Raw genomic sequence first — 21,457 nt, 5'->3', positions numbered from 1 at the left:
TCATCACCATGACCACCCCCCGCCCTGACGACCACCCCTCCTCCAATCCATTCTCGGACCATAGATAAGAACACTCTCCAACAACAGCCAAACTGTGGAAGGAGCCTCCGTGTCCATCGAAAGATGAGTGGATAAAGAAGATGTGGTCTATGTATACAATGGAATATTCCTCAGCCATTAGAAATGACAAATACCCACCATTTGCTTCCATGTGGATGGAACTGGAGGGTATTATGCTGAGTGAAGTAAGTCAGTCGGAGAAGGACAAACAGTGTATGTTCTCATTCATTTGGGGAATATAAATAATAGTGAAAGGGAATATAAGGGAAGGGAGAAGAAATGTGTGGGAAATATCAGAAAGGGAGACAGAACATAAAGACTCCTAACTCTGGGAAACGAACTAAGGGTGGTGGAAGGGGAGGAGGGCGGGGGGTGGGGGTGAGTGGGTGACGGGCACTGAGGGGGGCACTTGATGGGATGAGCACTGGGTGTTATTCTGTATGTTGGTAAATTGAACACCGATAAAAAATAAACGTATTAAAAAAAAAAAGAACACTCTCCAAACCCACATCTGATTCTCTCCACCACTTCCTTCCATGGCCCCGCACCCATCTCAGAAAATGTGCAGATCCCATCCCATGGCTTTCGGGGCCCTTGGTGAGCAGTGACGTGAGGCTGGCCCAGTGGACAGCTGCACTGCCCACCGCCCATCATCTGCAGAGCTCCGGCCTTGGGAGGAGAGGGGCTGGGTGGCCAGGAGAAAGGGCTGTCACCTCACTATGCCAGAATCTCTGGGGTGGGGTGGGGGTGGGCTGGAGACAGGAGGAGTTAGAGGAGGCAGAAAGAGCCAGACAGGTATAAGGAGGAGGCCTGGGCTCTGTGACCCCCGGCAAGTCCCTGCACCTCTCTGGCCTCCTTCACGTCTCTCTACAGGGCCCACTCAGCCCTCCTGCTCTAGGAGACAGAGGATCCTAGGACCAGGTGCCACCAGAAGCTTAAAGGGCCCCCTTAGCACCAGGTACTACACTAAACCCTTCATCCACCCATGAATCCTACTCTGGGGCCTCGGGGATGCCCATCTTCCATAGGAGGAAAGTCAAGCTCTGTGAGAAGGGGGCTTGTGCAAGGAAAGAGCCAGAACCCCAGCACATCTGGCCCTGGAGGCCTACCATCCTCCCTGAGACTCTGCCACCAAAGAGCCCCCCTTTCCTTTCGGGCCCACACTCTGGACCTCAAAGCATCCTCCCATTTGGATCCAGGGAGTCACATGGGCAGGCGTTACAGATGAATAAGCTGGTGCTCGGAGAAGGTAAGCGACTTACCCAAGGTCACAGAGCCTGACTGAGGACCCAGCTCCCCTTCTCCAGGAAACTGGGTTCCTTCCTAACAGCAGGCTCGATGCTTCTTGCCCATACGCCCACCCTAGTGTAACCCCCCAATATCAACTTGTCTTGCTGCTGCTCTGTCTCACCTACAGTAGAGAGAGGGAACAGGCTTCCTTGGTCTCGCCCTCTTAGCAGATGCTGCCTCCCCCCACGGCAATGCCTTGCCCCCTCTGGTCGAGCAGTACCGTGTGGGGGCAGTGATCATCAGAGAATATTCCTTATCTTACAGGAAGGGACCTTTGTGTGACCCTTCCCAAAGCCAGAGTCACAAGAACCCAACTAGAGACACCCAGGCCTCTCTTAAGCACAGACTCCTGATCGTGAACGAGGGTCCCCTTCTCGGCTCTGGGTGGCAGAGGCATCGGCTGCCAGCCACCCGACTTCCCATCTGGGTGCTCCTCCCCTGCACGAGCTGCCATGCACCAGGCACCATCCTGGGCATCAGGAAAAAGGCTATGGAGGCTCAAGGTTGGCTAGCAAGGTCAAGGCAGAGCCTAGGCTGGCCAAGAGGGACAGGGAACGGGTGACTTCCTCCGAGTCCTGGGCAGAGGGTCCCTGGGGAGTGCCGTGAGCACCCCGGGGGAGAGGATAAGGAAGGGAGGCAGGGTGGAGGTGTCTGCTTCTTGGGGCTGCCTGGCTGGAGCCCAGGAGCTTTAAGCCAATGCAGCTCGGACCACAACAAATAGCTCGAGCCCCATCGGCTTGGTTTTTTTGGAGCATCTGGCTGGTTTCCATCTGAAGGCAAGAAGAGTTCCATCTCCCTCCCTCCCGTTCCAATGTCTGCACCCAGTACAGAGTGAGCACTCAATGAACAGCAAGCGGGCGCAGACCCAAAATTAACAAGTAGGGGGTGCGGGGAGACCACTGCAGGTAAAACAAGCATCTGCGAAGATTCGGGCAAGCCCAAGCTCCCACCTTTCTCCGCCTCCTGTGTGCAAGCCACAAAGTCCAGGGCCGTGGGAGGACTCCTCTGTGGACAGATGAACTCTGCCCACGAGATGTATTTAAGATCAATTCAAGAGGAAGCTGAATCGTGTACCCAAAGCGACATTATAACGATCGCTCACACGCAGCCTGACACCCTTGGCAGCTGTTTGTCGCCATGCATCCAGGAGGACCCTTTACCAAAGGATCCAGGTATTAGGCTATAAGGGAATTATTCTGGTGATGCCTTCCATCCCCCAGGAAGCCAAGTACCATGAGCATACCCATTTTGCAGATGAGGAAGCTGAGGGTCACTAAGTGAGGGGCTGGACTGTCCCACTGCCGGGGCACACAGGATTGACCACGGCCTCACCAACAAGCTGGGAGAAAGTGGGCCAGACCTCCAAGAAACTGGACTGCCGGCCACACTGACTATGCTGAGTCCCGGCTGGGCAGGGGCTCCCATCAGTCTCGAACCTCCTGTGCTTCTGGGTGTGAGCTGTGCCAGGAAGGGTGAGGATGGCACTACGGGGCATGGTGGTTTACCAAATCTTATCTGCAGAGGAGGAAAACGATCTCCTCTGCAGTCTTCAGCCCGAAAGACAGAGGGTTTTAGCGAGGCTGCATCTGATGTGTCTTAGACCTTCTCCTGCTTTCTCTTTCTCTCACACAAACACCCCATCAGGACAGTCTCTCCCAGGGAGCAGGAGAGTCACCACCAGCAGTGGCGGCTGCCATGACTCAGGTGTGAACATCTGAGCTCCCCTCTGGGCCCTGCAGCCATCTGTGCTACCCCGAGGTGGCATAAGCCCCCAGGTGACACTTACACATGCCGGGACCCCCAGAACCAGAGCAGGTCTTCAACTGGGGCTCCCGGGAACTGAGACCTGCATGGTAACACGTATCAAGGACGCAAGGCTCTGGACCCAGCCCAGACCTCAGGAGTAAGAAATCCAAGAGCAAAGCAACCCATGTACTTGGCATTTAACAAGTTCTCCAGGAGACTCTGCCATCTGATGGCCCTTGCTAAGTGCTCATCTCTTGACCCCACACACGGAACCCCCGCAACAGAGAACAGATGGCTCCAGTCCCCATCAGAAGGAAGCCCATCTGGGGCCTAAGAACAAGCTGGAGGCTTTCTCTGCTTTTCCTGCTGGGAGACTTTTCCTCAACAAATATCTGTGGGCCTACTACGAGCCAGCACCACCAAGCATCAGCAAGGGAGACAGGAGGCAAAAGAACCCACCAGCACCTTCCCCAGCCCACACCTAATAAGGCCTCTATGGAGCGAAGTACTCTGGGCTAACTCTCTGATCGAAACTGTTCCATGTCTCCAAAGGCCTTTAAAAATAGCCCAGGCCAGCACAGCACCACCAGGCCTGCTCCTAACAAAACCTTGTTGACTCAACTTCTCCCAAAGTTGACAGATGAGCCCAGGGTGAGGGGGGCAGGGCGGACAAAACGACGGCCCCCACCCCTTCGCATCCAGAATCCACCATCGCGGGCTGAAGCAGCAACCAGACAGGGACCCACAGAAGAAAAGCCCCTCCTGACTTCTCGGCCTGACTTCTGAGATCTCTCCAGGGGCATAACTTTGGAAACAGACCAGACAGGGTTTGAGCCCCTGGCCGTGGCTCTCGGGCACACGACTTCACCTTTCCGAGCCTTAGTTTCCTCATCTATAAATGAGGTTGGGAACATTGCCCACCACGTGCAGGGCGGTTGAGAATTCTATGAGCTAATGATGCCAAGGGCTTGACATGTGACAGGCTCAGGAAGTAGGCGACCTGGCTTCATTCAGGTGGCTCTCCGGCTCTACCACAATGGGGACACCCTGATGCGACCCAAGCCCACCACTCCTGTCAAAGCCCGTGGTGCCCTCTGCCGCCCAGGGCACCAGAGCCTGGGAAGTCCCACCTGCAGCCTGCCTGCAGACAGCTACTGCCTACATCTGGCCAGAGCCTGAGGGAAGGCCCAGCAAATCTCACAGAACAGCAGCCGAACAGGGCCACCCCGTCCCCCCACAACCCATCGGCTCCCCCAGGAAAGAGGCTAAGAGCAGTAAGGAGAGAGTCCCAGTCCTTGGAGCCTCAACACTTCCAGGACCAGCTACTGGGATGTGAGCTCCTTGCTGGAGAATTCCACTGGAGAAGGACCAGTACCCCTCAGCAGACTAGCACCCACTCAGGAAAGCCCCCATTGTTCTAAGCACATGGGGGCGAGGGGCATGGAGCTGAAGTGTGAGCTTGGCCAGACCTGCCAACGTGCCCAGAAGACCGATGGGGGTGGGGGGGCAGAGGTTGTGCAATGCACCACCAGAAGCTGCCTCCCCGGCCTCCATCCACGCAGAGGCTGCCAGTCAATCTCCGGCAAAGGGGCTGGCCCCACGCTGCTGCCCAGGTATGGGTTCTGAATTCCAACCCACACCCGGGCTGGTGCGCCCTTCCAAGTCAGACACCCAGGCACCAGCCCTTCCAGACCATGCAGTCATCCTTCTCCCCGTCCCCCAAAAGAGAGAGCATGGGGTCAAGAGGATCTCCAGTGCCATGAACCCCTGGTAAGCTGCGTGGGGTGTCCCCCAAGAGCTGCAGGGACAGGAGAAGTCCTCCATTGGAGAAACCGAAGATAGGAGGGGACAGAACGGTTGTGAAGTTGGGGCCAGGTGGAGAGACGCAAGAAGCCAGCTCTGGAGAAGTCGGAAATGGGCAGACCCTCCTCTTGGGGGTGCCCCAGACGGTGACCTGTTGAGACAGCCCAGATCACCCCCCATTTCCCAGTGCGGCAGACGGGGCTAGGGAGGGGGAGGTGAGATGGGGGCCAGGGGAGAATTCAGCCTGCAAATCCCGCAGCCCCCGCGGCGCCCAGGACCCCGAGCCGCCGCCACCGCCGCCTCGAGCGCTCAGGCAAGTCTCGCCCCGCTCCCGCCGCAACGCACACGACTGGGGCCAGGGAGGGGGCGACGGGCCAACCTCGCGGCGGCGGCGGCGGCATCGTGATGCATGAATCACCCACCCCGCTGCGCTCGTGCCCGTCGGCTCCGCACAGCCCCAGCCGCCGCGCAGCCGGGAGCCCCCGCCCCGACCGGCCCCCTCGGCCCGGCACGGCCCGGCGCCGGCCGACAGCGCTGCGGCAGCGGGGGTCGGGGGGTCGGGGGGTCGGGGGCCGTGGGGGTCGGGGGGTCGGGGGGCCGCGGGGCCGGAGTCGGTCCTGCCGGCCCGGGGGCGGCCCGGCGCGTGGACCGGGAGGGCCGCCCTAGAACAATGGGGCCAGGTGCGGGGCGGGGGGCGCGGCCGGGGCTGCGGAGGGGCCGGCGCCCAGGCGGGGCGGGGAACGGCGGAGGGCGGGGTGCGGCGGGCGCGGCCGAGGAGGGCCGCGGGCCGGGGGAGGGGCGCGGAGGCGGGGGTCCGGGCGCACTCACAGTAGGTCTTCCTGGTCAGCTCCTCCACAACTTCGGGCTTCAACTTGCTGTTGGATTTCCCCATCGTCGGCGGCCGCGGCCCCCGCCCCCGGCCGGACCCCGTCGGGGCGCCCAGCGGGAGCGGCTGGCCGGGGCGGGCCGGGCCGGGCGGGCCGGGCCGGGTCGGGGCCGCGCCTTTGTCTGCGCCGGGCCCGCGCGGCTGGCGGCGCCTCGGCCCCCCTGGGCGCGGCGCGGGGCGGGGGCGGGGGCCGGGCGGGGGCCGGGCGGGGGCCGGGGCCGGGGCCGGGGCGGGGGCGCGGGGCGGCCGCTCGCAGGCCCGGGCCGTCCGGGCGCCGCGGCGCGGGGCTGCGCTGGGCTGGGCGGCGACGCGGCCGCGGGGTGGCCGCGGTCGTCCCTGGTTACTGGGCTCCGCGGCACATGCTCGCTGCTGCGCTCCCTCTCGCCGCCGCCCCTGCGCTCCCCGCCTCCCGCCTCCCGCCTCCCGCCTCCCGCCTCCCGCTCGCACCGGCGCGCCGGGGGTGGGCCCGGAGCCGCCACTCAGCGCCCGGCGCCACCTCCCGCCCCGCACCCGCCCGGCCCGGCCCGGCCTGCGCCGCCGCCCCGCGCCCCGCGGACCCCGACCGGCCGGCGGAGGAGGGGGCGCTCACCGTCGCCCTCCGCCCCGGCCCCCGCGGCGCCGCGGGGCGCGGGGGGGTGGGGGTGGGGGTGGCGGGGAGGGCCCGGAAGATCTGATGTGAATGAGGCCGAGGCTCTGCGCCCAGAAACTCATTCATTCGAGCAGATTTGTTGGGCACCCGCGGGTGAATGGGACAGGCGGTCCCGGCCCTCCCCGCGGCAAGATGTCACCTGTCTGGTGGGGGTACCTCCCCTGGGGGGGTGCGGGAAGGTGACCTCCAAGCCCTGAGGGCGATTGGGACCGCCTATTCCAGGCCTGGGAGACCTGAGCCCGAGGGGGAACCCCTCTCAGTGCACAGGGCCGCGGGCGCAGGGGCTACAATCTGAAACTACAGGGAAGGGCCAGGGCCAGAGGGCACCCGCCTGCCGTCTCAGCAAGGAGCTGGGTGGGCCTCAGGGCTTTAAGCAGAGGGGTGACAGGGGCAGATCTGCTTTCTCTACTTCTCTGGCCTCCAGGCGGGGGTTGCAGGTGGCTTCCCCTGCAGGGGTCCTCCAGGCCGAGCTGAGGCTGAGGCCAGTGGCCAAGGCTCCACCCGGATGGAGAGAGGCGAGAGAGAGTGCCCGTGGCCTTCCCTGGCCACCCCATCTACAGTGTCAGTGTGTGGGGACCTTTCCTGCCTCCTAACCAGCTGTATCCTTTTCTCCTTTGCAAGCCCTGCAGACCTAGTCTCCTTTTCATTGGTTGTGATGATTCTTTGTGTGTCTCATCCCCTGTATTGTGAGCCGCCTGAGGACAGGGTTCTCATTTGTGGTTGTACCTGTAACACCTAGAAGGCACTTGACTTGTCGTGGTCACTCAGCAAACCTCTGTGATGAGAAAGAAGGTGCTGAGGGTGGACAGAGCATGGGAGGAAGAGGCAAGGATGAGGTGGTGGGCAGGGTTTCTTTTTCTCCCCGCTTTGGCACAGACCCCAAGGGGTCCAGAGTCCACAGAGGAACTGAGGAGACAGAGAAAGCCTGACCAGGGCTGCGAGTGCTTCTCAGCCCCCAGATGCCGCCTCCTACCTCCAAACAGGGCCCATTCCCGATTCCTCTCCCTAGATGGCCTCCCCTGGATGGAGCCTCAGACCGCAGGAAGCCTTCAGATGGGCACATACTTGCCAGCTGGAAGGAACCCATTCCTACCCATTCTGCAAGGAATTGGGAGGAAGGCCTGGAGAAGGGGGAGCAGTGCCCAGACCCTGCCCTGGAGCCCCGTGGCCCACATGTGGCCTCGCAGGGGCTTGGAGAGCCAGGGAGAGGTGGGAGGTAAGTCAGACCCAGTATTTAACTGGATCCCTTGGCTGCTGCTCCCAGCCCTGGGATCCCTGCAGCCATGGGCAGAATCAGGACCCCCTCCCTGGTCAACAGGGAGGGTGGTGGCCGGGTCCAGCAAGGCAGGCCAGGACATGGAGAGAACTGGTTAGACTCAGGTTATAGTGCGAAAGTGGGATAGCCTGATGGACTGGATGGGGGGTGTAGGACAAAGAGAAGGGAGTCAAGGTCAATGCCAAGGATCTTGACCTGAGCAACTGTTAGAGGGGGAGGTCCATCGCTCACATGGGGAGTGGACAAGTATGGAGGCGGCAAGAGCAGGAGTCCAGCTCAGGTCGTGAGAAGTATGGACGCATGTTGGATGAGGCCCCAGAAGCAGGTGATGTCAGCGTCTGGAGTTCAGGGACATGGAGGCCGCGGGGATGAGCTGGGGAACCATCCTGATAGAGCTGGGATTGTAAGCCACACGGCAGGATAAGGTCACTAAGGAGGGAGGGTAGGCAAGGAGAGCATGGAGGACTGAGCCCTTGGGGACAGGGATGGGTCCCTGGATGGGGGGGTTGAGGGTGGCTCCCCAAGGGTTATAAACCAGCGTGTGTAAAGTAATAGAAATTAACTTACGTACACTTGTAAAAAGCAATCTGAAGGCTCTGCCTCCAGAGTGTTCTATCACTTGTTACCAGTATCGGTGGGAATGCAAGTCACTTTATTTTCTGCCCTCATTTGTATTTTTCCTTGCATTTAAAAAACTTGGGATATAATTTGCATAACATAAAATTCACTGTTTTAATGTGTATGGTTCGCTGGGTTGTGCAACCATCATGACTAATTCCAGAAATTCATCTGTATTTTGTACAGATTGTGTTCTACAATTGAACACATTGCTTGTAGGGACGCCTGGGTGGTTCAGTGGTTGAGCGTCTGCCTTCGGCTCAGGGCATGATCCCAGGGTCCTGGGATCGAGTCCTACATTGGGCTCCCCGGGCAGGGAACCTGCATCTCCCTCTGCCTAAGCCTCTGCCTCTCCCTCTGTGTCTCATGAATGAATAAATAAAATCTTTAAAAATAATAAACACACACACACAAAATAATAATAATAATAATAATAATAATAATAATAATAATAATCACAGTGCTTTTGAATAAGACAAACATTTGATAGAGTCATTTCGCTCCTCTGCAGGTAGCCCAGGGAAGGTGCCTGCCTGAATCACCTGCCGGCACTGATCGGTGACCCAGCTGCCCCGGCCCCATCCAGAAGGGGCAGAGCTGAACGGGGTGGGGGCATGACCTGGGAATCTGCATCCTAACCCAGCCTCTGGTCCTTGCCCTGCCTTTCAGCAGAGAGTCCCTTGTCTTGTTTTATGAGCTCGCCTGGAAGAGTGACCCCAGAAGCTTGCTCAGTAGTTCTTCCAGAAAGCCCTTGGGGAACAAAAGTGACGTACTTGTGGTAGGCAGAGTCTGGATTAAATATTCCCTGCGCCACTGCGTCCTTGGCGTCGTTACCTCCCGGGCCAGATCAGCAGCTCCAGCCCAGTCTCTCCCAAGTCTCAGCCTGTGTGTGTATCCAGGTTGCTGCGGGGTGTGTCCATGTGGGTGTCCCTCATTCATCAGGCCAGAAACATAACTTATCAAACCCCCCTCTTCCCCAAAAAAGAATCTTCTCTCCGTGGGCAAATAAATGGCTTCTCCTATACTGTGACTCCAGCCAGAAATCTGAAACGTCTTGGACACCCTGCTCTCCCCATGGACCCTACTCTCTAGATCCATCTAGATCCATCCTCTGCACCTAGTCCATTGGATTTCACTCCCTGAAGAGACCTCAAGGCTGAACACCTTCCTCTGTGCCCCACCCCCGGCCAGGCTGATCAAGCCACTGCCGGCTCTCAAAGCCCTTTTGTCTCCTGACTCCCCTCTTGCTCCCTCTCACAGGGCTTGCTCCTCCAGGGCGGCCCTCCCTTCTCCTCCTAGAGTATAGTGATGGCCTAAACCTGCAGTGTCCAGTGCAGGGACGCCTCCCACACAAAGGCCACTGAGCACATGAAAGGTGGCCAGTCCAAAGGAGATTTTCAAGGTTTGTACCCCCAAAAAAGGAATGAAAAATCCCTCATTAATATTTTTAAAAATGCAGTGATATATGGAATGAGTACTATTTTGGATGCAAAGTTTCGATATCAACTATTATTATTTTTTTTTTTAAGATTTAAAATTTTCAGGCAACCGGGTGGCTCTGCAGTTTAGCATTGCCTTCAGCCCAGGGTGTGATCCTGGAGATCTGGGATCGAGTCCCGCATCAGGCTCCCTGCACGGAGCCTGCTTCTCCCTCTGCCTGTGTCTCTGCCCCTCTATCTCTCTGTGTCTCGCAAGAATAAACAAATAATCTTTAAAAAGCAAAAGATTTTAAATTTTCATTCTTTGGAGAATGAAGAGTCTGCCTCTCCCCACACGGAGCCCAATGTGGGGCTCCATCCCAGGACCCCGGGATCACGACCTGAGCTGAAGGCAGACGCTCAACCACGGAGCCACCCGGGTGTCCCTCAATATCTTAACTTTTAACATTGCACATGTGGCTCACATAATATTTCTTCTTGGGCAGCACTGTTGAATGTCGCTTCAAGTCCCCACATAAACATCACCTCCATGGAGCCTTCTTGACTCCTCCAGGTAACTTCAAGCTCCCCTGAGGTACAGCTGCCCACAGGCACCTGGTCCTTGGGTTTGAGGCACTTTATATGAAAAGGAGGTGTGTCCAGGGAAGTCCTTTCCTTTCCACGGCCTGGTGGGGATCAGGGGTACAAACGGAGGATGCCCAGGGCAGAGTCAGCTGCTGGGAATGGAGGGTGCTAAAAATTGGTCCCACTGAACCCCCAGCATGGAGCATAAAACCCCTTGGCCTTGGTCCTGTCCTTTTCCCTTCTGTACTGTGAGGCTTATGGCAGATCACTTCCCATCTTATAAACCAATCTGATCTTCTCATGGGGGGCAGGGTTATAAGGACCAAATGCTTTGCACAAGCACAGGACAAAGAGGTAATATATTTTTTTAAGATTTTATTTATTCTTGAGAGAGAGAGAGAGGCAGAGACAGAAGCAGGCTCCATGCAGGGAGCCCAGTGTGGGACTTGATCCTGGGACTCCAGGGTCACACCCTGGGCCAAAGGCAGGTGCTAAACCGCTGAGCTACCCCGGCTGCCCAAAGAGGTTATATCTTTAACTTATTAAGAACTTTCTAAGTCGGGGCACCTGGGTGGTTCAGTGGTTGAGCACCTGCCTTCAGCTTAGGGCATGATCCCAGGGTCTTGGGATCGAGTCCCACATCGGGCTCCCTGCATGGAGCCTGCTTCTCCCTCTGCCTATGTCTCTGACTGTGTGTGTCTCTCATGAAGAAATACAAATCTTAAAAAAAAGGGGGGGGGTGCGCCTGGGTGGCTCAGTGGTTGAGCGTCTGCCTTCGGCACAGGTCGTGATCCTGGGGTCCTGGGATCGAGTCCCATGTCTGGCTCCTTGCAGGGAGCCTGCTTCTGCCTTTGGCTGTGTCTCTGCCTCTCTGTGTGTCTCGTGAATGAATAAATAAAAATCTTTAAAACAAAACAAAACAAAAAGCTAAAAAAAACTAAAACAACTTTCTAAGCCAATAAGAAAAGATGAGCTCTCAGTAGAAAGTTGGGGAAAGAACCCAATCAGGCAATACAGGAGTAAAAGCAAGTGGCCAGGCCACAGGAGAGCTATCCCATACATGCCATCAAAAAAGCGCAAACAGGGCAGCCCGGGTGGCTCAGCAGTTTAGCGCTGCCTTCAGCCCAGGGCGTGATCCTGGGGACCCAGGGTCGAGTCCCACGTCAGGCTCCCTGCATGGAGACTGTTCCTCCCTCTGCCTGTGTCTCTGCCTCTCTCTCTCTCCTCTCTGTGTATTCTCATGAATAAATAAATAAAATCTTAAAAAAAAAAAAAGCACAAATTGGTGACAAAAGAAAAAGTTAATAATCATACCCAGTGTTGGCAAAGGAGCAAGAAAATGGGCATGCAGACATTGCCAAGCAGGGTGCAAGTTGGTACATCCTTTCTAAAGAACAGTTTGGCAATAAATATCCATAGTCTCTGACTCAGCAGTTCCACTTCTAGGAAATGATCCTAAGCCAACAATTAGAGATCTATATGAATGTTCAGCCTCAAAGATGTTACTGCAGCAGCATTTATAAAAACAATAAAAAATGGAAGTGGTCTACATATCCCAAATGAGGGATTCACCCGCTATATCACGGAATCCCAAACAACATTAAATTATAGCACAGCACCGAAACCTATTCACATGTTATAGATATGTTTATAGCACACACATACACACACACACACACACACACACACACACCACAGGAAGATTTCAGAAATCTATAAGATGATCTGAACCATGGGAGAAAAAAAAATCTATGTACATCATTGGGTATTTTAATTAAGTAGTTTTCATCAGGGGGATCCCTGGGTGGCTCAGGGGTTTAGCGCCTGCCTTTGGACGGGGACATGATCCTAAGGTCCCAGGATCGGGTCCCACATTCGGGCTCCCTGCCTGAAGCCTGCTTCTCCCTCTGCCTGTGCCTCTGCTTCTCTCTCTCTGTATCTCTCTCATGAGTAAATAAAATCTTTAAAAAAAAAAAGTTTTCATCATATTTTTCTCCAATTAGAAAAGGTGTCAAATGTATGTAACTCAGTGCTCCTGAAGAAAAGCCAATCTCTCTGATATATGTGTCCCAGGGGAAGAAGGGTTCCCCCGTATGACGCTTGTGGGACCACTCTGTCCACAAGTCAAGATGTATGTGAGCATCATAAAGGCCCCGAGAAATCCTGCAGGGAAGGAATCTATTTCATTTATTTTCCACTCTTATTTGACCAATGCATTTCCCCCCCCTTAACTTCCATTAGCATTTGAAGAACTGTTGTTCTGTGGAATAAAGTAACCCTGAGGGACCCCCCTGTTTTAGGAGCCTGACCCACCCTGGGAGAAATGATGGGGAGAGCATTCCCTTAAGGTAAATGGGGCAACACTGAACTCTGACGAGGGTTAAGGAGTTGGAGGTGAAGTATCTGGCCTTTAGTAGGTATGTTCGCAGGCATGCCCTCACTGGGCCCTCTGGCTAGCCTTGAGTTTTAAGGACCCATGGAAGTCACTTCCTCCCTGTTGAGGGAAGCAGGTGAAAAGGTGGCTAGCACAACCCTGAAGCGGACTGCACTTACTGGTTGTGTGGCCTTAGGGGAGTTACTTAAACTCCTGAAGCCTTAGTTTCCATATCTGGAAAATGGGCATAATAAAGATGCCACCTCCCCACAAGGTCATTGTAAGAATCAAGTGAGGTGATGTGTGTAAAATACTTCCTGCCACTCAGTATACATTGGCTATTATTATTGGTGAATAACATTTTATTTATTTTTTATTATTATTATGTTAATAATATTAACATTGTTATTGACAAAGGGAAAAAGCAATCATTTAGTTAAGCCTCTGGGGGAAGGACTCTAACCAGCAGTCTGAGAGCTGGTTCAGCCTGTGTGATCTGGGGTCAGGCCTGTGGTTTCTCTGAACCTCGGGTTCCTCATTTGGAAGTGGGGACGTTGGTGCCCTTGGAGGGGAGCCTGCTGCCTGGCTGGTCTGTCTGTGGGCTTGAAGCGGGTTCCCCCAGTCATGGGAGTCACGGAACAGCTGAGCGAGTCCATTTATGAACGAGGAACAGGTGCAAAGCCCATCTGGCCTGGGGACAAAGGCCTCCCTCCTCGGTTCTCCCGGGGGAAGTCAGAGGGGGTGTCTTCCCTGCTGGAGCGTGTGGCCAGCCTGCTGCAGGACAGCCACTAATGGGCAGGCCTTGTAGTCCTCGCCGTCTCTGCTGCTGCGCTTGGGGACGTACCTTCTCTGGACCTCACCTGCCAAGCACTGAAGCTTTCTGTGAGGGTCTTGGGTGAGGCCCTTCCCACAGGCTGGCAGCTGGCCACGTGCCCCCTGCTGTCCCAGAAGGTCAGGAGACAAGCCAGGGCACCTGGGGGGAAAGACACCCCTGGGAGGAAGCCTCCGGGGCCCCACTGTTGCCCGCAACAGAGCCCAGAGCTGCTTAATGGCAGCAGCACTGGCTCAGTGTGTCTGTACAGCAGGGCTCCCAGAGGAGGAGTGGGACCCACGAATCTCCAGGATGTGGGATCTCCAGGCAAAAACAAGGAAACAGTGTCCCCAAGCTGCCAGAAGCTCTGGCCACTTCCCCTCCTCCACGGTCCCGTGCTCAGTCCTGAGAGGCCCTGTGGGCCGTGCTGGGGTCTTGGGACCATAGTGGACGTGAGGATGGAAAGCCCTCCAGGCTGCCCTCAGTGGGCGAAGGGGAGTCTCCCCACAAGATGACCTGGTGCTTCTCCCAAAAGAAAGGGGAGTGAGTGTTGGAGGTGGGGGGCAGATCCAGTAAATGGCCAGGCATCCCCCCAGCTTCCCCAGGGCCTCCTGCCCCAGGCTGGGTCTCTCCTTCCCTCCAGCACCTGCCCACCAGCCTGACTGGTGAGTCTTAGAGCCCAATTCTGGGAGAGAGGATCTGATTGCCCCCCGTGAGTCAGGTGCCTGCCCCCGGCCCAATCGGCTCCAGCCATCCAGGGTCAGGTCACGTAGTTATGGCTTCAGAGGTCTGCCCTCCCGGAAGGGGAGCTGGCCTGACTCCCCAGATACCACCAGCTGCAGAATTGAAGAATCCTCAAAGCTGGGAGCCACGACTTTGAAGACCACCCGGTCCAATGTGCCCATCTTACAGATGGGAGAGCGGAGGATGCTGTGTCCCGTGGCTCCTGCCAGATGCTCCAGGAGCCAGTGGGCTCCCCCAGGGTCAAGCTCAGACACGCTCAGAGCAGGAGTGGGGAGGAGGAGCAGCTTTCCTGCAGGCCCAAGGCCAAGAGTCCATGAATACCCTCGGTGCCCGGAGCTGCCCGCCACCTGGCCAGTCCCCAGCTCTTCAGCAAGATGCCGGCTGGCTTCTGAGCCAGGCCCAGCCCCTCCTCATCCCAGGCTGAGCCAGGGTGTGGGGAGCAGGATAGGGACTCCTGGGCAGATGCCAGGAGCCGCTCTGAGGAGAGCCCCTGATGGCCTCTGGGACCCGGCCCCCATACATCAGCTGTCTCTGGGGTGCGGGGTGGCCTATGAAGCCCGGATCATGTGCATCTTGCTGCTGCCTCCTGCCCGGGACCCAACCTGGAGAGGAAACTCAGACCACAGTGACGGGTGGTTGGGCGGCGACTCCTCAGCCCCTTACCTCCTCTTTGGCCATGACTTTAAGTCCGTCTGTCTCCTGGGGGTCAATCACATACAGGATCCAGGACCGCGGAGGCCTCTGTCCTGGGTTCCAGGCCCACTAGTTTCCCGTGCAAACCTGGACAATGCTCACCCTCTGGACCTCAGTCTCCCTGTCTGTACAGGGAGGGGCTTCAACGTTCCTTCCAACTGAGACGCGGTGTACTTTAACTATTCTGAGTTGGGGTCCAGTCTTGGAGGGTCAGAACTGACAGGGATAGAAGCAGGACATCTTTCTCTCTTGTGGTCCTTTTGCTTTCAGACTCGAACTTGGTAAAGTGCAGGTCCCAGGGTAACAACAGCAGCCACCACTTCGCGGCACCCTTACAGCGTGCCAGGCAGTAAGCCAAGAACTTCCCATGCAACAGCCCCTGAGCCCTGGCAGGATCCTGTGAGATAGGCAGGCAGGCCCAGAGAGGTCGTGCAGCTGAGCCGGGGTCACACAGCTGCTGACTGGCCAGAGGGATTCAAGTCAGGCTTGTCTGGCGCCCCAGCCTGAGAGCTCACTCTGTGGTGCAAAAGCATCATGGAATCTGGGTACGAAGAGATGTGTGCTCTGCTGAGACCCACATATGTGTCACTCTGGTTGCACAGCTCACCAACGCCGGCAGAAGGCAGGGGATCCGCATGATTTGGGGCTGCCGAGGACTTACGGATGCCTGGATGAGTGAGTTCCCCATAGCTCCTTCCTCCAAACAGCCCTGGGGGCGCTCAGGGTAGGGACCGCTCCTGCTCATAGCCCCCCTGCTGGTTCCTGGGGTCCAGCAAACAGTAGACAACCATCCATTGTAGTGGATCCTTAAAGCCTTCCTTCTCAGTGGCCTCAGGCCATCATCAACATGCTGACAGTGGGCACCCCCTGCCCCCCACCCCCACCCCCTGCCCAGGGAAGTCCATGCTCACACCCAGCCTGGAGCTCCACACGCAGGATTCCTGCCCACCATGGGGGCTCAGCCTGGGTCTTCACGTGGTTTCTGGGAATGTTGGAAATTAGGATATAGGGTAAATTCCACTGGTAGTAGGTGGGGGCACAGGGCTGAGTTTGGGGGTGAAGTTCTGGAAGCATCGGGCCATGGGTGGGAAAGCCCTGCAGGAACTAGACCCTTTACTGCCAGAGTGGCCCCGGATTCTCCCATTTTGCTGTGTGGCCCACAATCCCCTCCCAAGTGAATACAGCCTTGTTAATAATTCTGTCTTGGGGCAGCCCAGGTGGCTCAGCGGTTTAGCACTGCCTTCAGCCCAGGGCCTGATCCTGGAGACCTGGGATCGAGTCCCACGTCGGGCTCCCTGCGTGGAGCCTGCTTCTCCCTCTGTCTGTGTCTCTCATGAATAAATAAATAAAATCTTTTAAAAAAGAAAATCAATGAGGCCCCCCTGGACGGGCTTTATGAGGTCCTTGACAGTGAAGAGGCCAGAGCCATAGCCAGGGGCCTCCAGGGAAGGGGGCTGGGATCAATTCCAGATGGGGTAAGTGAACTTTTTCTCAAAAACAGCAAAATCAGCTTTTCCCAGGCTCGGCCCTGAAAGGTTTGTTGCTTCTAGTCAAACCCCAAGGGGGGAGAGGAAAGGACTGCGCACAGGAAACAGCACACCTGGGCCCCAGGTCCAGCCCTTGCTGTGTGGCCGTGGGCATGTCCATGGACCCCTTGGGGCCTCACCTTGGACGGTACACCTGTGAGCAAGGAGGGCAGATGAGCGGATTCAGTGCCAGTCAGTCCTGGTTCAGGGCCCCTCTCGTGCTCATTGTGGGTTTGGGCTCAGGGTTCCTGTCCGACAGGCTACTGAAATCCCCCCTGGCTGTCTGCCTTCCAGGCATTGGTAATGAATGAATGTCATTAGTAGGTCCTCAGGAAAGACACTGTATAAATCATCCCTTCTGTCCCTGACAGCCCTTCCACCTACCTTGCTAATTACCTCCTCCTCGTCTTTCAGAATTCAGCCCCAGCATTTTATGGGCAGTCCTCTTGGACCTTCCAGGGAGACTGCAAAGGCCCTGTGCATCGCTTCTGGCAAGCACTTTGTAATAACAGAAAACGTGACCAAAACTGGCTAAAGCAAAAGAGAACTTTACTGACTCATGTAACTCAGGAGTCCGGCAGTACTGCTTTCAGGCAAGGCTTGATCCAGGCTCCAGGCTATGAGAGAGAGGAACTGAATTTCCTCTCTTCGTTTCCCGCCCTGCTTCGTCAGTGTTGGGGCCATTCTGAGCAATGTTCTCCAATTTGCCTACAGGCAGCAGCTCAGGGCCTCCCCGTTGCTCACGTCCTGCTAAAAGTGACCCATTTCCTCTCTACCTTGTCAACCAAGATTCCAAGATGGGTGTCTCGTTGGCTCAGATGGCCTGAAGGAGGTCATGTGTCTGGTCTCGAACCAATCAATGTAGAGGCAGCAGGAGATAAGGAACGTGCTGATCAGTTTAAACCAATGAGGGCTATGGGCACCCTGGGTGGCTCAGTCGGTTGAGCATCTGCCTCTTGATTTCTGCTCAGGTCATGGTCTCAGGGTCGTGAGATCGAGCCTCACCTCAGGCTCTGTGCTTAACGTGAAGTCTGCCTGTGATTCTCTCCCTCTCCCTCTGCTCCTCATTCCCCACCCCCACTCATGTGCTCTCCATCTCTTAAAAAACAAAACCAATCAGGGCCCAAGTCTAGAGCCAGGAATGTGGGGTCTCACTCAAACCAGAATCCTAAGAAATTAGAAGTTGGATCTGAGGTAGAGAAAAGGGGATGAAAACCAGAGAGAGTGGCAGCCAAGAGATGCCCCCATGTCACTTCTCTGTGCTAGTTACCAGTGTGCTGATCATGGTGCCATTTGACCATATTACTTCCCTGTTAAAGCTTCCAGTGCCTTCCTACTGTCTTCGGGGGCAAGTCCAAGCTCTAGCAGAGGGCCTCCTCATGCAGCCATACCTGCTCCTCTAGTCTCATCTCTCTGCTCCCCACTTCCCACTCATGGTTCCAGCTCCACTAGATTTGTCCAGATATGCCAGGCTCTCTCTCATCACCAGCCTTAGCACATGCTGATCCCCCTGCATGAACACCTGTCTACCACCTGCTTCATTGAGTTAATTCATCCTATACAGGATGGTACTTCCTCCCTGGAGCTGTTCTTGTCCTAGGTGAGGTTGGGGGCCCAGCTCTGTGTTGCCAGACACCTCTCAGCTTGGATCACTGTATTTTTTGAACAGCTTTTGGTGAGATAGAATTCACATACAATTCACCCATTTAATGATTCTTAGTATTTTTGTAGAGTTGTACAACCATCACCATAATTTTAGGGCATTTTCACCACTTCCAGAAAGACACCTTGTGCTCACACACCCCCACCCCCTGGCAACCACTAATCTTACTTTCTATCTCTACAGACTTGCCTATTGTAGACGTATCCTATAAACGGAATCATACAGTAGGTGGCCTTTTGCATCTGGCTTGTTTTGGCTTAGTATAAATGCTGTCAAGGTCCATCATGTTGTAGTAGATGTCAGTTGTTCATTCCTTTTTATGTCATTTCTTTGGGTAGACCACCTTTATTTATGCATTCATCAGTGATGGACATTTGGGTTATTTCCACTATCTGGCTCTTAGGAATGATGCTGCTATGGACATCTATATACAAGTCTTTGTGTGGACATCTGTTTTCATTTCTCTTGATTGTGTATCTAGGAGTGGAATTGCTGGGTCATGTGGTGACTATGCTTAATCTTTTGAGGAACTGCCAGATTTTTCCAAAGCATCATTTTACATGCTCATCAGCAGTGTATGAGGGTTCCAACTGTTCCACATCCTCACCAACACTTATGTTATTATGTCTTTTTTAAAAAAAGATTTTATCTATTTATTCATGAGAGACACAGACAGAGGCAGAGACACAGACAGAGGGAGAAGCAGGGTCCTCACAGGGAGCCCGATGTGGGACGCGATCCTGGCTCTCCAGGATCACGCCCTGAGCTGAAGGCAGACGCACAACTGCGGAGCCACCCAGGAGTCCCTTTTTTTACAGTCACACCAGTGGAGGTGAATCAGTATCTCACTAATTTTGACTTACAGTCCCCTGGTGAATAATGATGTTGAGCATCTTTTCTTATGCTTGCTGGCTGCCTATTCAGATGCCAAGACCATCCAGTGGGGAAAGGATGGTCCTTTCAACCAACTGTGCTGGGAAAAGTGGATCTCCACATGCAAAAGAATGAAGTTGAACCCTTGTCTTACACTAAATACAAAATTTAACTGAAAATGAATCAAAGACCTAACCTATGAGCTGAATCTATGAAAATCTTAGAAGAAAACATAGAGGGAAAGCATGACAGTGGATTTGGCAGTGATTCCTTGTTTATGATGTCAAAAGCACAGACAGGGCAGCCTGGGTAGCTCAGCGGTTTGGCACCACCTTCAGCCCAGGGTGTGGTCCTGGGGACCTGGGATAGAGTCCCACATCGGGCTCCCTGCGTGGAGCCTGCTTCTCCCTCTGTCTGTGTCTCTGCCTCTGTCTCTGTCTGTCTCTGTGTGTGTGTGTGTCTCTCATGAATAAATAAATAAAATCTTTTTTTTTAAAAGCACAGACAATACAAGAAAAAATAAATTGGACTTTATCAAAATTTAAAACTCTTGTGCATCAAAGAACCTATCAAGAATGAAAGGCAATACACAGAGTGGGAGAAAATATTTGCAAATCATATATCTGATAAGGGACTAAAATCTACTGTATATAAGGAACTTCTATAACTCAACAACAACAAAAAACTTCAAAATGGGCAAAGGGAACCTTGAGGACATCATGCTCACAAAAAAAGACATATACTATAGGATTCTATTTACACAAGGCACTTATTTCAAATTCATAGAGCCAGAAAATTAGAATGGTGGCTTCCAGGGGTTAGTGGGTGGGGGAAAATGGGGAGTGGTTGGTTAATGGGTGTTGAGCATCAGTTTTGCAAGATGAAAAGTTTTAGAGATTGGCTGCACAACAATGCAAATGTACTGACTCCACACTAAAAAATGATTAAGATTGTAAATTTTATGTTATGTGTATTTTGCCATAATTAAAACCAAACTAAAATAAAATAAAACTGGGCCAAGGCTTTGAATATTTATATCTCTGAAGAAGACATACAGATGGCCAATAAGCATACAAAGATGTTCGACATCACTGGTCATTAAGGAAATGTAAATCAAGACCACAATGAGGTACCAAATCATGGCCATTAAGATGGCTATTGATAATAATAAAAATAATTAAAAATTTAAAAATAATAATAATAAGCACTGTTGAGAAATTGGAACCCTTGTGCACTCCCTGCTGGTGGGGATGTAAAATGGTGCAGCTGCTGTGGAAAATGGTGTGGCAGTTCCTCAAAAAATTAAACACAAAACTATTCTATGATCCAGCAATTCCACTTCTGGGTATATATCCCAAAGAACTGAAAGCAGAGACGTGAACAGGTATTTGTATGTTCATGTTCACAGCAGCATTATTCACAATAATAAGTGAAAGCAATCCAAGTGTCCATCGGTGGATGGATGAGCAAACAAAATGTGGTCTATACATACAATGAGATATTATTCAGCCTTAAAAAGGAATGAAATTCTGATATGCGTTACAACATGTATGAACTCTGAAATTCAGATGTTGCTCATTTTTAAAGCGGGTTCTTTTTATTGAGTTGTAAGAGATCTGTACATATTCTAGAATTGAGACTCTTATCAGATACATGATTTGCAAGTAATTGGTTGTCTTTTCCCTGTTGATGTGTCCTTGAAGCACATAAGCTTTAATTTTGATCGAGTCCAGTTGATCTATTTTCTTTTGTTGCTTATGCTTTGGTGTCATATCTAAGAAACCTTGCGAAAACACAAGGTAATGAAAACATATCCACTTCCTTCTAAGAGTTTTGTAGTTTTAGGTGTATGATCCATTTTGAGGTAATTTTAGTATATGGTGTGAAGTAGGGCTACACATGGACTCTTTGCATGTGGATATCCAGTTGTCCCTGCACCATTGGTTAAATAAAAAGATTTTTGGTTGTTTCTCCCCCATTGAAATGTTTTGGCACCCTTGCTGAATATTAAATGAGCATGAATGTGTGGGTCTGTTTTTGGACTTCAGTTCTATTTCATTGATCTGTATACATCTATACTTATGTCAGTACCACTCTCTCTTGATTACTAACAGCTTTATAAGTTTTGAAATTGAGATGTGGGAGTCTATCAGCTTTTCTTTTTCAAGATTGTTTTGGCTATTCTGGTTCCTTTGCATTTGTAGATGAATTTTGGGATCAGCTTGTGAATTTTTGCAAAGAAGTTGGTCTGGATTTGGGTAGAAATTGCCTGAATGTGTAGATTAATTTGGGAATATTATTATTTTAACAATACTGTCTTCTACTCCATGAATAAGGGATGGCTTTCCATGTATTTGGATCTCCTTTAATTTCTTTCAATGTTTTGGTTTTCAGAGTGCAAGTTTTGTACTTCTGTTAAACATGTTCCTAAGGATTTTACTC

General features: G+C 53.6%; 1 protein-coding gene and 1 long non-coding RNA gene across 2 annotated transcripts in view; one reads left to right on the top strand and one right to left on the bottom strand.

The window, feature by feature from the left end:
* NCS1 (neuronal calcium sensor 1) overlaps window positions 1–5,878 on the bottom strand; it is a 47,046-nt gene extending 41,168 nt beyond the window's left edge. The window contains exon 1 of the mRNA XM_077851057.1: window positions 5,728–5,878. Coding sequence (XP_077707183.1) covers window positions 5,728–5,791 — 64 coding nt within the window. The 5' untranslated portion in view covers window positions 5,792–5,878. The remainder of the gene's footprint in view (window positions 1–5,727) is intronic.
* On the top strand, window positions 3,279–10,886 carry LOC144285674 (uncharacterized). Its single transcript, XR_013353919.1, has 4 exons — window positions 3,279–4,866; window positions 7,444–7,650; window positions 8,840–9,730; window positions 9,858–10,886. It is a non-coding gene; the product is annotated as an uncharacterized LOC144285674 (long non-coding RNA).
* The last annotated feature ends 10,571 nt before the right edge of the window (window positions 10,887–21,457 follow it).

Source organism: Canis aureus, chromosome 16, assembly GCF_053574225.1.
Source record: "Canis aureus isolate CA01 chromosome 16, VMU_Caureus_v.1.0, whole genome shotgun sequence".
Taxonomy (NCBI): domain Eukaryota; kingdom Metazoa; phylum Chordata; class Mammalia; order Carnivora; family Canidae; genus Canis; species Canis aureus.
The sequence above is the reverse complement of the archived record's forward strand: the minus strand, read 5'-3'. Positions and strand labels throughout refer to the sequence as shown.